At 41.4% G+C, this 17,898-nt stretch overlaps 1 protein-coding gene across 1 annotated transcript; it reads right to left on the bottom strand.

Moving 5' to 3' along the window:
• Positions 1-4,003: 4,003 nt before the first annotated feature.
• On the bottom strand, positions 4,004-13,532 carry LOC138853002 (uncharacterized). The gene is made up of 3 exons (XM_070087057.1): positions 13,316-13,532; positions 7,222-7,294; positions 4,004-6,527 (listed from the first exon to the last, which is right to left on the bottom strand). The coding sequence occupies exons 2-3, from the start codon at positions 7,276-7,278 to the stop codon at positions 6,255-6,257; spliced, it is 330 nt and encodes a 109-aa protein (XP_069943158.1). The 5' UTR covers positions 7,279-7,294; positions 13,316-13,532; the 3' UTR covers positions 4,004-6,254.
• Between the last annotated feature and the right edge of the window lie 4,366 nt (positions 13,533-17,898).

Genomic DNA, 17,898 nt, shown 5'->3' with positions numbered 1-17,898 from the left:
ATACCACTGACTTACAATACCACTGACTTACAATACCACTGACTAACAATACCACTGACTTAATATAGATTATTACTGACTTACAATACCACGGCATTAAAAATAACTTAAGGAAGACGGTATAAATTTAAAAAAAAGTTAAAGGTATGGCGAGGGAGAGAAAAGGAAAGAACACGAGAGATCGTGTGAGTATTTATAATCAAATTTTGCTAAGAAATACGCAATATTAAACTTTAATAAGTTCAGGAAGCCTGGAGAACAAGTATCCTTGGTAGTTAAGAATGAAAGAAGCGAGATGTTACAATGTGAGGTGTAGATACTGGAAAGATAGGGAGAATATTTTGACAAGTTGTTAAATGTTGATGTAAAATGCAATTTGAAGTTACATGCATTGGGCAGAGATGAGTAGGATCAGCTAGGAGTAGGGAATGAATGCAGTGGTTGAGATGGTGGGCTGGTTGAGAGTGGGCAGAATAGTTGGGGTAGATGGGATTGAGACTAGTACGGTGAAAGCAGGTGGGTATGCAGTTTTGGAAAAAAATTTCATTATATGTATGAAAGAAGAAAAGGTACTTAAGGATTGGCAAAAACTTTCCATAATTCCTTTGATTAAGAAGAAAGAATACATCGGAAAGAGAGAGAGAGAGAGAGAGAGAGAGAGAGAGAGAGAGAGAGAGAGGGAGAGAGAGAGGAGAGAGAGAGAGAGAGAGAGAGAGAGAGGAGAGAGAGAGAGGAGAGAGAGAGAGAGAGGAGAGAGAGAGAGAGGAGAGAGAGAGAGAGAGGAGAGAGAGAGGAGAGAGAGAGGAGAGAGAGAGAGAGGACATACAAATGAACTACATTTATTTAAAAAAAAAACACCTATTTATTGCATTTAGAGATACAGAAAAGGCCTATAATAATTTAGATAGGGAAGCAATGTCGTAGATGTTTCAAATGTATGGCAGTGGTCATAGCATATTATTATCAAGAACTGTAAAGAATTATAACGAGGAGTTCGGAGCTCAGGTTAAGACATACTGGCAATAATTTTGACAGTAAAAGTGTGTCTTAGATCAGGATATGTGATCTCATGCTGGTCTTGTCTAGTACATGCATAATTTTTTTTATTAGAACTTAAGGTATAACATAGAATTACAAGGCAGAGCAGCTGCTTGTTATATATTAATGAAAATATCGCAGTTCATTGCAACACTGACTCCACTTAGTGCAATATTACTCAACAATATGTCTGTTTAAATACGAACTTTTAGGTTAAAAAAAAAACCGTACATAGAAGAGAGGAGCTTACGACGACGTTTCGGTCCGACTTGGACCATTTACAAAGTCACACTAACGAGAAGGACACTCGTGACCTAACCTGTTTCCTCTTTTTTTCTTCCTCTCCCTCTTCCCCTTTCCTTTTTCCTTTTTCTCCTTTGGGTTGTCTTTCTTCTGCCCTGTGTATTTGTTCCTTTTTACTTATTTATTTGTTTTTCCTCCCTTCGGTGTTCTTGCTCTTACCCTCTGTGGGCACCAGTTCCCTTGCAGTGCTCCTCTTTCTTAGTGTTAATACGACTGGCTCCTCCTACTGTTACTACCTCCCCACTACTACTTCCTTCCAACTCTACTACTACTACCACCACTACTACTACTACGACTACTACTACTACTACTACTACTACTACTGCTACTAGCACTTCCTGCCTATATATACCCATCCTGCTCTACTTCTCGTTAGTGTGACTTTGTAAATGGTCCAAGTCGGACCGAAACGTCGTCGTAAGCTCCTCTCTTCAATGGGCGGGTTATTTGTGTATTTTAGGTTTAAAGCCTGCAGACTGCCCATCATTAGCACACTGCCATTCAAGGAATTAATAAACACCATCAGTATATATATATATATATATATATATATATATATATATATATATATATATATATATATATATATATATATATATATATATTTTATATATATATATATATATATATATATATATATATATATATATATATATTTTTTTTTTTTTTTTTCAACAAGTCGGCCGTCTCCCACCGAGGCAGGGTGACCCAAAAAAGAAAGAAAATCCCCAAAAAGAAAATACTTTCATCATCATTCAACACTTTCACCACACGCACACATTATCACTGCTTTTGCAGAGGTGCTCAGAATACAACAGTTTAGAAGCATATACATATAAAGATACACAACATATCCCTCCAAACTGCCAATATCCCAAACCCCTCCTTTAAAGTGCAGGCATTGTACTTCCCATTTCCAGGACTCAAGTCCGACTATATGAAAATAACCGGTTTCCCTGAATCCCTTCACTAAATATTACCCTGCTCACACTCCAACAGATCGTCAGGTTCCAAGTATCATTCGTCTCCATTCACTCCTATCTAACACGCTCATGCACGCTTGCTGGAAGTCCAAGCCCCTCGCCCACAAAACCTCCTTTACCCCCTCTTTCCAACCCTTTCGAGGACGACCCCTACCCCTCTTTCCTTCCCCTATAGACTTATATGCTTTCCATGTCATTCTACTTTGATCCATTCTCTCTAAATGACCAAACCACCTCAACAACCCCTCTTCTGCCCTCTGACTAATGCTTTTATTAACTCCACACCTTCTCCTAATTTCCACACTCCGAATTTTCTGCATAATATTTACACCACACATTGCCCTTAGACAGGACATCTCCACTGCCTCCAACCGTCTCCTCGCTGCTGCATTTACCACCCAAGCTTCACATCCATATAAGAGTGTTGGTACTACTATACTTTCATACATTCCCTTCTTTGCCTCCATAGATAACGTTTTTTTGACTCCACATATACCTCAACGCACCACTCACCTTTTTTCCCTCATCAATTCTATGATTAACTTCATCCTTCATAAATCCATCCGCCGACACGTCAACTCCCAAGTATCTGAAAACATTCACTTCTTCCATACCCCTCCTCCCCAATTTGATATCCAATTTTTCTTTATCTAAATCATTTGATACCCTCATCACCTTACTCTTTTCTATGTTCACTTTCAACTTTCTACCTTTACACGCATTCTCAAACTCATCCACTAACCTTTGCAATTTTTCTTTAGAATCTTCCATAAGCACAGTATCATCTGCAAAAAGTAACTGTGTCAATTCCCATTTTGAATTTGATTCCCCATAATTTAATCCCACCCCTCTCCCGAACACCCTAGCATTTACTTCTTTTACAACCCCATCTATAAATATATTAAACAACCATGGTGACATTACACATCCCTGTCTAAGACGTACTTTTACCGGGAAGTATTCTCCCTCTCTTCTACACACCCTAACCTGAGCCTCACTATCCTCATAAAAACTCTTTACAGCATTTAGTAACTTACCACCTATTCCATATACTTGCAACATCTGCCACATTGCTCCTCTATCCACTCTATCATATGCCTTTTCTAAATCCATAAATGCAATAAAAGCTTCCCTACCTTTATCCAAATACTGTTCACATATATGCTTCAATGCAAACACTTGATCTACACATCTATACGTCTCGGTGTATATAGGATCTTTATGACTGTGCATATGTGCCGTATATATGCGTGAATACTGTATTAACTGCTAACTGCCTGACAATCAAAAGACGATAATAAGAAACATTATTCTATGAGGCGAGGTAGTCTAAGGTTCCAGGCTCGAACTTACGTATTGGTTTTAAGAGTGAGACCAATACGTGGTGGGAGATGGCCCATGTGGTACAATAAAATTATATAATAATAATAATAATAATAATAATAATAATAATAATAATAATAATAATAATAATAAGAAGAAGAAGAAGAAGAAGAAGAAGAAGAAGAAGAAGAAAAAGAAGAATGTATTATTTTGTTTTAGCATATTGACAATCTCTCTCCATGAGAGTGACCCTGGAAAAAACCCGCTCACCATCATTCAGTCAATAGCTGTCTTTCTAAATATACACACATCCTAATAACAAAAAAATCTAAAAATTCTGTAAATGAGTTTGTAAGAAAGTAAAAATATATTTATTATAAAATATTTTCCAGAAACACATGGAATGACTCGTTAATTAGGAGATTCATTATTATTATTATTTTATGGGAATCATACAGTGTCTGGGGAAGAGGAAGTAATCATGTTTGATCCAAGGATGAAATGTCGTTCACCGTCTTCAAGTCATCAAAGCAGAATTCTAAGTTTTAGTTTAATTATTATGGAGTGCCAGGCGGGTCATGGAGTGCCAGGCGGGTCATGGCAGCTGCACACCATCTCTATACTAACATGAATATTTCTTTAATCTGTTAGAACAGGGATTAAGGCAAATTCTAGGTGTATATACAAACTGAGAGATATACACTTTCATGTGTATATTCCCTTGAAGAATCAAAGTTAAGTATACAGCTTATTGACTGTACATTAAGGTCCCAATTCACATGCACTCTATATTCTCAGAGAATATACACTGAGAGATACATATTATTCTGTGTATATACCCTGAAAGTGATGCTTCTCTGTTTGTATATACATGAGAGATATACGTCTCGCAGTGTATATAAAACCAGAGAGGTGTCACTCAGCGTATATATTATGGCTGAGTGCCCTAAAATAGTACTGCGATCTTCACATATATATATATATATATATAACATGATTAACATATATTTTTAGAGTATCATTTAGATATTCAGAAACAATGCAGTTTTGAATTATTATTAAAAATATTCTTAATTTTTGTCAAGGCACAGAAATAGGTCATGCATAGCCGTGAAGCCGTGCACTGCAGCGATGGGTACATAACAGTCTCACACCCATTTTCTAGAGAACGTTTTTCTAACTATAAGCAAACCTCGCGTTAACTGGGTACGCTAGTGGTTGCTTACTCGCTGAGTCATCAAATAACTAACACAAATGCCAAGAAATATTTTTCTTACGAATAGAATAAAGCATTAACATTACTGTGGACTAGAAAAGATCCCCAACTTAAGAGGCAGACCAACTGTTAACAGGCACAGATAGGCATCACGATCTATGGGAGACCCATAGAAGACCCAGCTAGCTGATTTCTTGAGTGTTGGTGAGGACTAACTCCAGGCAGACTCCTGGCATTCCTTACATGCTGAAATCCGGTGACGGAAATCATAGCTGGGTCTTGAGTCGGTACTGTCAGAGCTGCAGCTGCAGCTGCTGCCTGGATGCTCCAACATGTAAACAACTGTCACTGAGCAGTGGTACAGTGGTTAGAGCTCTGGTCTGCTAATTTCAAGATTGGCTTGCCATGGGCTCGAATCTTACCCGGCTGGTGGTTTACAATCGTGTTTTTGTGATTTCGCGGCTTACTGATGCAAAGATTGTGTTTATATACAATTACTCCCATACAGTACACCTACAAACTGTATTCATACACAAACTTTAAAGTACTCTCATACAGTATACCTACACGCTGTATTCATGCACAAACTTTACAGTACACCTTTACAACATTCCCACACAGTACACCCACAGCAAGTGAATATCCACACAGACTGGTCCAGTGTTGTGGAAGTAGTCACAATAACCGTACAGCCAGTGATAGGACAGCATCCATTCATTCACAATTTTGTATCTCAAACTGCAGTTGACACCATAATTTATCTAATAAGAGACAACATTGTTCTATTACTGTAGTGATTTAAATCGATTTTTTTGAGTATTTTATTTTTTAGTTTGGTCAGTTTAACGTAATTTAGCTAAAGTTAACCCCAAAGTATTACCAGACTTAACACAGTGGAACATTTTCTCAAGAAAGAGATAGAAAGGAATCTTGGTGAAGGAAGTAGCCTCGTAGAATACTCATTTAGTATTACTGTTGGTAGAATTACCGACAATATGTTAGGTAAAAGGACACAAGTGCAACTAATGTGACAATTTATTGTGGCAACGTTTCGCTCACCAGGAGCCAACATTGCCAAAATAAAATGTCACGTTAGTTGCACTTGTGTCCTTTCACCTAACAAGACTCATTTAAATCCAAACTCCACAAACCTGACCTTCTAGCATAGTAATAACTGCTTTTAACTCTCCATCCTCCTTAAAAAATATAAAGGATTACAGAGTATCTTACACTGTCTCCAGTATGTAATCTCTGTATTGAAATGAAACAAAAACACTTATTGGCGAAGCGTCTTCACCACAAAAATACTAAAGTCCTGCACATGTTTCTTATTCATCCATATCGTAATAATATAATCAACAAAGTTGATTACGGCAGGAGGCAACGACAGTCTACTGACGCAACTCTTCTGAGTTCTCCTCACCCTCCTGATTGTCCGATTCACCTATGCCTTCATTTTGGTCCACTGAGACAGGATCTTCCATATCGGGAGGACGTTCCTCGCTGTCAGCATCCAAACCCACATCCTGATGGCGCTCCAGATCATTGTTGTCAAATTCAGTCTCGGAGTAATTTCTATCAAATTTGCTAATGATAGCGTGCTCAAACTCCTCGTCCTCCTGCTGTTGCTGGCCTGTGTTGCACAGGGCGCAGCTATCCAAGCACTGCCTGAAAATGCAAAACACATTACCATAAATAGGGTCACATGTTCCTTTGATTAATAGCAAATTATAGTGACTCTTCTAGAGCATCCAGTAAAAAATATTTATTGATGTGTTGACGTTATTATTATTATTAATAGTATTATTTATAATATTATTGCTACTACTACAGTAAGCTGTCTTATAAAGCTTCCTCAATATATATTGCGATATTTTGTAAATTCGATTGAAAAGTTACATTAACAACTGAGCACCACATGGAAGTCGCACTATATAGAATACGTTTATTATTATTATTATTATTATTATTATTATTATTATTATTATTATTATTATTATTATTATTATTAGTAGTAGTAGTAGCAGCAGCAGCAGCAGCAGCAGCAGCAGCAGCAGTAGCAGTAGTAGCAGTAGCAGTAATACAGATTCAAAGCCCAAAAGGGAAGCCTAAACATATACAGAAGGTAAGACTTTATGATCAACATTCACAGACGGTAAGACCTTATAATCAAGACACAAAAGGTAAGACCTTATAATCAAGACACAGAAGGTAAGACCTTATAATCAAGACACAGAAGGTAAGACCTTATTATCAAGATACACAAGGTAAAATCTTATAATCAAGACACAGAAGGTAAGGCCTTATAATCAAGACACAGAAGGCAAGGCCTTATAATCAACACCAGGTAATCACAACTTGCCTCAACAAGTCACTAAAGTCCTGACTCTCCCACTGAGTGTTCTGTTTGCTCATGATCACAAGTCTTGAGCTGAAATGAAAAAAAAATCAAATATTCATTACGAATTAGTGCTTAATTATTTAACAAAATTTGAATTTTTACGATTTATGTCTACTGATTACTTGTATGAATATATATATATATATATATATATATATATATATATATATATATATATATATATATATATATATATATATATATATATATATATATATATATATATATATATATATATATATATATATATATATATATATATATATATATATATATATATATATATATATATATATATATATATATATATATATATATGTATGTATGTATCATGCATGTATGCAAAGAGTTGGTAAACGAATTTGGAAGACGGTGTAACAGAAAGACATTAAAAATGAAGATAGAAAAGAGGAAGGTGATGGGAGTTTGAAAAAAATCAATGGACAATGAGAGAATGGATATTAGATAGGAGGTAGAGAGTATGTTACAAAGGTAGAGAGTATATTACAAAGGTAGAGAGTATATTACAAAGGTAGAGAGTATGTTACAAAGGTAGAGAGTATATTACAAAGGTAGAGAGTATATTACAAAGGTAGAGAGTATATTACAAAGGTAGAGAGTATATTACAAAGGTAGAGAGTATATTACAAAGGTAGAGAGTATGTTACAAAGGTAGAGAGTATATTACAAAGGTAGAGAGTATATTACAAAGTTACAAAGGTAGAGAGTATGGTAGAGAGTATATTACAAAGGTAGAGAGTATATTACAAAGGTAGAGAGTATGAGAGTATACAAAGGTAGAGAGTATATTACAAAGGTAGAGAGTATGTTACAAAGGTAGAGAGTATATTACAAAGGTAGAGAGTATGTTACAAAGGTAGAGAGTATGTTACAAAGGTAGAGAGTATATTACAAAGGTAGAGAGTATGTTACAAAGGTAGAGAGTATATTACAAAGGTAGAGAGTATATTACAAAGGTAGAGTGTATGTTACAAAGGTAGAGAGTATGGTAGAGAGTATATTACAAAGGTAGAGAGTATATTACAAAGGTAGAGAGTATGTTACAAAGGTAGAGAGTATGTTACAAAGGTAGAGAGTATATTACAAAGGTAGAGAGTATATTACAAAGGTAGAGTGTATGTTACAAAGTTTCCCGACCCCCATTAATTATTACATTCAGGGTGCTTCCCTAAGCCCGTCATTAATTCCTACACGAACATTTCAGATATATTCAGTTAAATTCTCGACACAAAAAGGATTACTTAAGACACACACAGTTTCAGCTTTAAAAAAAAAAATGCAGCTGCTTTGCAACGATCCCGAAAGAGGGATCAGCGCCACTAGCGGCTGTACCGTTCTGCTGAAGGACGACTTAGCATCATTAGAGGACGAACTGCGCTCCTAAAGGAGGGGAACACCACCACCAAATGCCATAATATGCTCCTGAAGCAGGAAATAGCGCCATTAACAACACCACTATGCTCCTGAAGGAGGGATCAGCGCCACTAACCCACTACTATTCTCCTGAAGAACGGCATAGCGTTACTAACAATAGCTCGATGCTCCTGAAGAAGGGAACAGCGCCAACAAATGGTCGTATTGCTCTCCTTAAAATTCGGTAAGTGGCAGCAGCGACAGTTGTTGTTCTCCTGAAGGAGAGGTCAGATCCGTTAGTGACTGTACTTCACTTCTGAAGGAGGTATGAGCAGTACTGGCGACTGTACCAAGCTCATGAAGAGTTTAACAAAATCCGCGTCAGTCCTATGTCCCTGAGGGAGGAACCAGAATCACTGGCGAGTGTATTGTGTTCTCTAAGAAAAGACGAGAGTGACTAGCGGCAGTATCGTACTCCTGACGGAGGAATCCGCACCACTACCGACAGTAATGTACTCCTGACGGAGGAATCAGCGCTACTAGCGGCAGTATTGTACTCCTCAGGGAGGAATCAGCGTCACTAGCGGTAATATTGCACTCCTGACGGAGGAATCAGAGCAACTAGCGACATTATTGTACTCCTGGCGGAGGAATCAGCGTCATTAGCGGTAGTATTGTACTCCTGACGGAGGAATCAGCGCCACTAGCGGCAGTATTGTACTCCTGACGGAGGAATCAGCGTCATTAGCGGTAGTATTGTACTCCTGACGGAGGAATTGGCGCCACCAGCGGCAGTATTGCACTCCTGACGGAGGATTCAGCGCCATTAGCGGTAGTATTGTACTACTGACGGAGGAATCAGCGCCACTAGCGGCAGTATTGTACTCCTGACGGAGGAATCAGCGTCATTAGCGGTAGTATTGTACTCCTGACAGAGGAATTGGCGCCACCAGCGGCAGTATTGCACTCCTGACGGAGGATTCAGCGCCACTAGCGACAGTATTGTACTCCTCACGGAGGAATCAGGGTCATTAGCGGTAGTATTGTACTCCTGACGGAGGAATCAGCGCCACTAGTGGCAGTATTGTACTCCTGACGGAGGAATCAGCGCCATTAGCGGTAGTATTGTACTCCTGACGGAGGAATCAGCTCCACTAGCGACAGTATTGTACTCCTGGCGGAGGAATCAGCGTCATTAGCGGTAGTATTGTACTCCTGACGGAGGAATCAGCGCCACTAGCGGCAGTATTGTACTCCTGACGTAGGAATCAGCGTCATTAGCAGTAGTATTGTACTCCTGACTGAGGAATCAACGCCACTAGCAGCAGTATTGTACTCCTCAGGGAGGAATCAGCGTCATTAGCGGTAGTATTGCACTCCTGACGGAGGAATCAGAGCCACTAGCGACATTATTGTACTCCTGGGGGAGGAATCAGCGTCATTAGCGGTAGTTTTGTACTCCTGACGGAGGAATCAGCGCCACTAGCGACAGTATTGTACTCCTGACGGAGGAATCAGCGCCACTAGCGGTAGTATTGTACTCCTGACGGTGGAATCAGCGCCACTAGCAGTAGTATTGTACTCCTGACGGAGGATTCAGCGCCACTAGCGACAGTATTGTACTCCTCACGGAGGAATCAGGGTCATTAGCGGTAGTATTGTGCTCCTGACGGAGGAATCAGCGCCACTAGTGGCAGTATTGTATTCCTCAGGGAGGAATCAGCGCCATTAGCGGTAGTATTGTACTACTGACGGAGGAATCAGCGTCATTAGCAGTAGTATTGTACTCCTGACGGAGGAATCAGCGTCATTAGCGGTAGTATTGTACTCCTGACGGAGGAATCAGCGCCACTAGCGACAGTATTGTACTCCTGACGGAGGAATCAGCGTCATTAGCAGTAGTATTGTATTCCTGACGGAGGAATCAGAGCTACTAGCGACAGTATTGTACTCCTCACGGAGGAACCAGCGTCATTAGCGGTAGTATTGTACTCCTGACGGAGGAATCAGCGCCACTAGCAGTAGTATTGTACTCCTGACGGTGGATTCAGCGCCACTAGCGACAGTATTGTACTCCTCACGGAGGAATCAGGGTCATTAGCGGTAGTATTGTGCTCCTGACGGAGGAATCAGCGCCACTAGTGGCAGTATTGTATTCCTCCGGGAGGAATCAGCGCCATTAGCGGTAGTATTGTACTACTGACGGAGGAATCAGCGCCACTAGCGACAGTATTGTACTCCTGGCGGAGGAATCAGCGTCATTAGCGGTAGTATTGTACTCCTGACGGAGGAATCAGCGCCACAAGCGGCAGTATTGCACTCCTAACGGAGGAATCAGCGTCATTAGCGGCAGTATTGTACTCCTGACGGAGGAATCAGCGCCACTAGCGACAGTATTGTACTCCTGACGGAGGAATCAGCGTCATTAGCGGTAGTATTGTACTCCTGACGGAGGAATCAGCGCCACAAGCGGCAGTATTGCACTCCTGACGGAGGAATCAGCGTCATTAACGGCAGTATTGTACTCCTGACGGAGGAATCAGCGCCACTAGCGGCAGTATTGTACTCCTGACGGAGGAATCAGCGTCATTAGCGGCAGTATTGTACTCCTGACGGAGGAATCAGCGCCACTAGCGACAGTATTGTGCTCCTCACAGAGGAATCAGCGTCATTAGCGGTAGTATTGTACTCCTGACGGAGGAATCAGCGCAACTAGAGACAGTATTGTACTCCTCAGGGAGGAATCAGCGTCATTAGCGGTAGTATTGTACTCCTGACGGAGGAATCAGCGCCACTAGCGACAGTATTGTACTCCTGACGGAGGAATCAGCGACACTAGCGGCAGTATTGTACTCCTGACGGAGGAATCAGCGTCATTAGCAGTAGTAATGGACTCCTGACGGAGGAATCAGCGCCACTAGCGACAGTATTGTGCTCCTCACGGAGGAATCAGCGTCATTAGCGGTAGTATTGTACTCCTGACGGAGGAATCAGCGCCACTAGCGGCAGTATTGTACTCCTGACTGAGGATTCAGCGCCATTAGCGGTAGTATTGTACTACTGACCGAGGAATCAGCGCCATTAGCGGCAGTATTGTACTCCTCAGGGAGGAATCAGCGCCATTAGCGGCAGTATTGTACTCCTCAGGGAGGAATCAGCGTCATTAGCGGTAGTATTGTACTCCTGACGGAGGAATCAGCGCCACTAGCGACAGTATTGTACTCCTGACGGAGGAATCAGCGCAACTAGCGACAGTATTGTACTCCTGGCGAAGGAATCAGCGTCATTAGCGGTAGTATTGTACTCCTGACGGAGGAATCAGCGACACTAGCGGCAGTATTGTACTTTTGACGGAGGAATCAGCGTCATTAGCGATAGTATTGTACTCCTGACGGAGGAATCAGCGTCATTAGCGGTAATATTGTACTCCTGACGGAGGAATCAGCGCCATTAGAGGTAGTATTGTACTCCTGACGGAGGAATCAGCGCCACTAGCGACAGTATTGTACTCCTCACGGAGGAATCAGCGTCATATGCGGTAGTATTGTACTCCTGACGGAGGATTCAGCGCCACTAGAGACAGTATTGTACTCCTCAGGGAGGAATCAGCGTCATTAGCAGTAGTATTGTGCTCCTGTCGGAGGAATCAGCGCCACTAGCGGCAGTGTTGTACTCCTCACGGATGAATCAGCGCCATTAGCGGTAGTATTGTACTCCTGACGGAGGAATCAGCGCCACTAGCGACAGTATTGTACTCCTGACGGAGGAATCAGCGTCATTAGTGGTAATATTGTACTCCTGACGGAGGAATCAGCGCAACTAGCGACAGTATTGTACTCCTCACGGAGGAATCAGCGTCATCAGCGGTAGTCTTGTACTCCTGACGGAGGAATCAGCGCCACTAGCGGCAGTCTTGTACTCCTGACGGAGGAATCAGCGCCATTAGCGGTAGTATTGTACTCCTGACGGAGGAATCAGCGCCACTAGCGACAGTATTGTACTCCTGGCGGAGGAATCAGCGCCACTAGCGGCAGTATTGTACTCCTGACGGAGGAATCAGCGCCATTAGCGGTAGTATTGTACTCCTGACGGAGGAATCAGCGCCACTAGCGGCAGTATTGTACTCCTCAGGGAGGAATCAGCGTCATTAGCGGTAGTATTGTGCTCCTGACGGAGGAATCAGCGCCACTAGCGGCAGTATTGTACTCCTGACGGAGGAATCAGCGCCATTAGCGGAAGTATTGTACTCCTGACGGAGGAATCAGCGCCACAAGCGACAGTATTGTACTCCTCAGGGAGGAATCAGCGTCATTAGCGGTAGTATTGTGCTCCTGACGGAGGAATCAGCGCCACTAGCGGCAGTATTGTACTTTTGACCGAGGAATCGGCGTCATTAGCGATAGTATTGTACTCCTGACGGAGGAATCAGGGTCATTAGCGGTAACATTGTACTCCTGACGGAGGAATCAGCGCCACTAGCGGCAGTATTGTACTCCTCACGGAGGAATCAGCGTCATTAGCAGCAGTATTGTACTCCTGACAGAGAAATCAGAGCCACTAACGGCATAATTGTGTTCCTGATGGAAGAATTAAGACAACTAGCTACATACTGTGCTCCTGAAGGAGAGATCATCGCAGCTAGGTAAGTAGTGGGTCTTGAAGAAGAAAGATACATACCTAGTAATATTATCACTCACAATCTTGACCACTGGAGCGGTAATGTCACCAGGGAGGTACCACCATCAAGGGGTAATGTTAACACTTCCTTGCTTATATTGCTCTCCTGAAGGGAGGAAAGCACGACGTGTAATAACGTCACTGCCTGGCCTTTAACGCACGTCGAACTCACGTCATTCACGACACGCAGTCGTGGCTACACTACGCTTCAGAAAGCTGCAGTACCTCCTGGGATCGCTGCTAAGCTGTTGCCAACTCGAGCTTCATTCTTGCAACACAGAGCCAAGCGTCTCGTGTTTGTTCTCGGAGAATAATTTGTCGTATGATTTCATTAAGCCCTTTGTTTCAGTGCATATTATATATATATATATATATATAAATAATTTATATATATATATAATTTATATATATTTATATATATATAATTTTTTTTTTATTTATTATTATCACACCTGCCGATTCCCACCAAGGCAGGGTGGCCCGAAAAAGAAAAACTTTCACCATCATTCACTCCATCACTGTCTTGCCAGAAGGGTGCTTTACACTACAGTTTTTAAACTGCAACATTAACACCCCTCCTTCAGAGTGCAGGCACTGTACTTCCCATCTCCAGGACTCAAGTCCGGCCTGCCGGTTTCCCTGAATCCCTTCATAAATGTTACTTTGCTCACACTCCAACAGCACGTCAAGTATTAAAAACCATTTGTCTCCATTCACTCCTATCAAACACGCTCACGCATGCCTGCTGGAAGTCCAAGCCCCTCGCACACAAAACCTCCTTTACCCCCTCCCTCCAACCCTTCCTTGGCCGACCCCTACCCCGCCTTCCTTCCACTACAGACTGATACACTCTTGAAGTCATTCTGTTTCGCTCCATTCTCTCTACATGTCCGAACCACCTCAACAACCCTTCCTCAGCCCTCTGGACAACAGTTTTGGTAATCCCGCACCTCCTCCTAACTTCCAAACTACGAATTCTCTGCATTATATTCACACCACACATTGCCCTCAGACATGACATCTCCACTGCCTCCAGCCTTCTCCTCGCTGCAACATTCATCACCCACGCTTCACACCCATATAAGAGCGTTGGTAAAACTATACTCTCATACATTCCCCTCTTTGCCTCCAAGGACAAAGTTCTTTGTCTCCACAGACTCCTAAGTGCACCACTCACTCTTTTTCCCTCATCAATTCTATGATTCACCTCATCTTTCATAGACCCATCCGCTGACACGTCCACTCCCAAATATCTGAATACGTTCACCTCCTCCATACTCTCTCCCTCCAATCTGATATTCAATCTTTCATCACCTAATCTTTTTGTTATCCTCATAACCTTACTCTTTCCTGTATTCACCTTTAATTTTCTTCTTTTGCACACCCTACCAAATTCATCCACCAATCTCTGCAACTTCTCTTCAGAATCTCCCAAGAGCACAGTGTCATCAGCAAAGAGCAGCTGTGACAACTCCCACTTTGTGTGTGATTCTTTATCTTTTAACTCCACGCCTCTTGCCAAGACCCTCGCATTTACTTCTCTTACAACCCCATCTATAAATATATTAAACAACCACGGTGACATCACACATCCTTGTCTAAGGCCTACTTTTACTGGGAAAAATTTTCCCTCTTTCCTACATACTCTAACTTGAGCCTCACTATCCTCGTAAAAACTCTTCACTGCTTTCAGTAACCTACCTCATACACCATACACTTGCAACATCTGCCACATTGCCCCCCTATCCACCCTGTCATACGCCTTTTCCAAATCCATAAATGCCACAAAGACCTCTTTAGCCTTATCTAAATACTGTTCACTTATATGTTTCACTGTAAACACCTGGTCCACACACCCCCTACCTTTCCTAAAGCCTCCTTGTTCATCTGCTATCCTATTCTCCGTCTTACTCTTAATTCTTTCAATTATAACTCTACCATACACTTTACCAGGTACACTCAACAGACTTATCCCCCTATAATTTTTGCACTCTCTTTTATCCCCTTTGCCTTTATACAAAGGAACTATGCATGCTCTCTGCCAATCCCTAGGTACCTTACCCTCTTCCATACATTTATTAAATAATTGCACCAACCACTCCAAAACTATATCCCCACCTGCTTTTAACATTTCTATCTTTATCCCATCAATCCCGGCTGCCTTACCCCCTTTCATTTTACCTACTGCCTCACGAACTTCCCCCACACTCACAACTGGCTCTTCCTCACTCCTACAAGATGTTATTCCTCCTTGCCCTATACACGAAATCACAGCTTCCCTATCTTCATCAACATTTAACAATTCCTCAAAATATTCCTTCCATCTTCCCAATACCTCTAACTCTCCATTTAATAACTCTCCTCTCCTATTTTTAACTGACAAATCCATTTGTTCTCTAGGCTTTCTTAACTTGTTAATCTCACTCCAAAACTTTTTCTTATTTTCAACAAAATTTGTTGATAACATCTCACCCACTCTCTCATTTGCTCTCTTTTTACATTGCTTCACCACTCTCTTAACTTCTCTCTTTTTCTCCATATACTCTTCCCTCCTTGCATCACTTCTACTTTGTAAAAACTTCTCATATGCTAACTTTTTCTCCCTTACTACTCTCTTTACATCATCATTCCACCAATCGCTCCTCTTCCCTCCTGCACCCACTTTCCTGTAACCACAAACTTCTGCTGAACACTCTAACACTACATTTTTAAACCTACCCCATACCTCTTCGACCCCATTGCCTATGCTCTCATTAGCCCATCTATCCTCCAATAGCTGTTTATATCTTACCCTAACTGCCTCCTCTTTTAGTTTATAAACCTTCACCTCTCTCTTCCCTGATGCTTCTATTCTCCTTGTATCCCATCTACCTTTTACTCTCAGTGTAGCTACAACTAGAAAGTGATCTGATATATCTGTGGCCCCTCTATAAACATGTACATCCTGAAGTCTACTCAACAGTCTTTTATCTACCAATACATAATCCAACAAACTACTGTCATTTCGCCCTACATCATATCGTGTATACTTATTTATCCTCTTTTTCTTAAAATATGTATTACCTATAACTAAACCCCTTTCTATACAAAGTTCAATCAAAGGGCTCCCATTATCATTTACACCTGGCACCCCAAACTTACCTACCACACCCTCTCTAAAAGTTTCTCCTACTTTAGCATTCAAGTCCCCTACCACAATTACTCTCTCACTTGGTTCAAAGGCTCCTATACATTCACTTAACATCTCCCAAAATCTCTCTCTCTCCTCTGCATTCCTCTCTTCTCCAGGTGCATACACGCTTATTATGACCCACTTCTCGCATCCAACCTTTACTTTAATCCACATAATTCTTGAATTTACACATTCATATTCTCTTTTCTCTTTCCATAACTGATCATTTAACATTACTGCTACCCCTTCCTTTGCTCTAACTCTCTCAGATACTCCAGATTTAATCCCATTTATTTCCCCCCACTGAAACTCTCCTACCCCCTTCAGCTTTGTTTCGCTTAGGGCCAGGACATCCAACTTCTTTTCATTCATAACATCAGCAATCATCTGTTTCTTGTCATCCGCACTACATCCACGCACATTTAAGCAACCCAGTTTTATAAAGTTTTTCTTCTTCTCTTTTTTAGTAATTGTATACAGGAGAAGGGGTTACTAGCCCATTGCTCCCGGCATTTTAGTCGCCTCATACGACACGCATGGCTTACGGAGGAAAGATTCTTTTCCACTTCCCCATGGACAATAGAAGAAATAAAAAGAACAAGAGCTATTTAGAAAAAGGAGAAAAACCTAGATGTATGTATATATATATATGCATGTGCGTGTCTGTGAAGTGTGACCAAAGTGTAAGTAGGAGTAGCAAGATATCCCTGTTATCTTAGCGTGTTTATGAGACAGAAAAAGAAACCAGCAATCCTACCATCATGCAAAACAGTTACAGGTTTTTGTTTCACAGTCATCTGGCAGGACGGTAGTACTTCCCTGGGACTGAAGGATAAAAGGCAAATGTAGATGGCAAGTTGATGAAATATTGTTGTAAATTACAAGGCAAATGAACATTAAAAATCTGAGGAATAGAGCTGGTATGCGGAGTGTACGAGAGAGAGAGAGAGAGAGAGAGAGAGAGAGAGAGAGAGAGAGAGAGAGAGAGAGAGAGAGAGAGAGAGAGAGAGAGAGAGAGAGAGAGAGAGAGGTGGGGATTGGAAGAAGAGAGGGTGGGGAAAGAAATAGTAAATCTCTACAACATTTTAAAAGACTTAAATTATGTGAAGCAAATATGTTGGAAAGAAGCCGAGATATAGAAAAGAAGTTATCTTTTACCAAAATCAAATATTATAGCCAGCTGCGGCTAAAGTGACCTATATGATGCTATTCAATTTAAACCTGAGTCATCTGTTTAGGTCTGGTTCAGTCACAAGTCTTTCCAGAGGGGTTCCCCCTCAAGGAAGGTTCGTTGATGTTGGTGAGGGGCTCTTGATTTAGGGAATTGGATCTGTGCTCCAGTTCCCCGAATTAAGCCTGAATGCCTTCCACATCCCCCCCAGGCGCTGTATAATCCTCCGGGTTTAGCGCT

Source organism: Cherax quadricarinatus, chromosome 20, assembly GCF_038502225.1.
Source record: "Cherax quadricarinatus isolate ZL_2023a chromosome 20, ASM3850222v1, whole genome shotgun sequence".
NCBI lineage: Eukaryota > Metazoa > Arthropoda > Malacostraca > Decapoda > Parastacidae > Cherax > Cherax quadricarinatus.
This window is presented reverse-complemented; position numbering and strand designations above follow the sequence as displayed.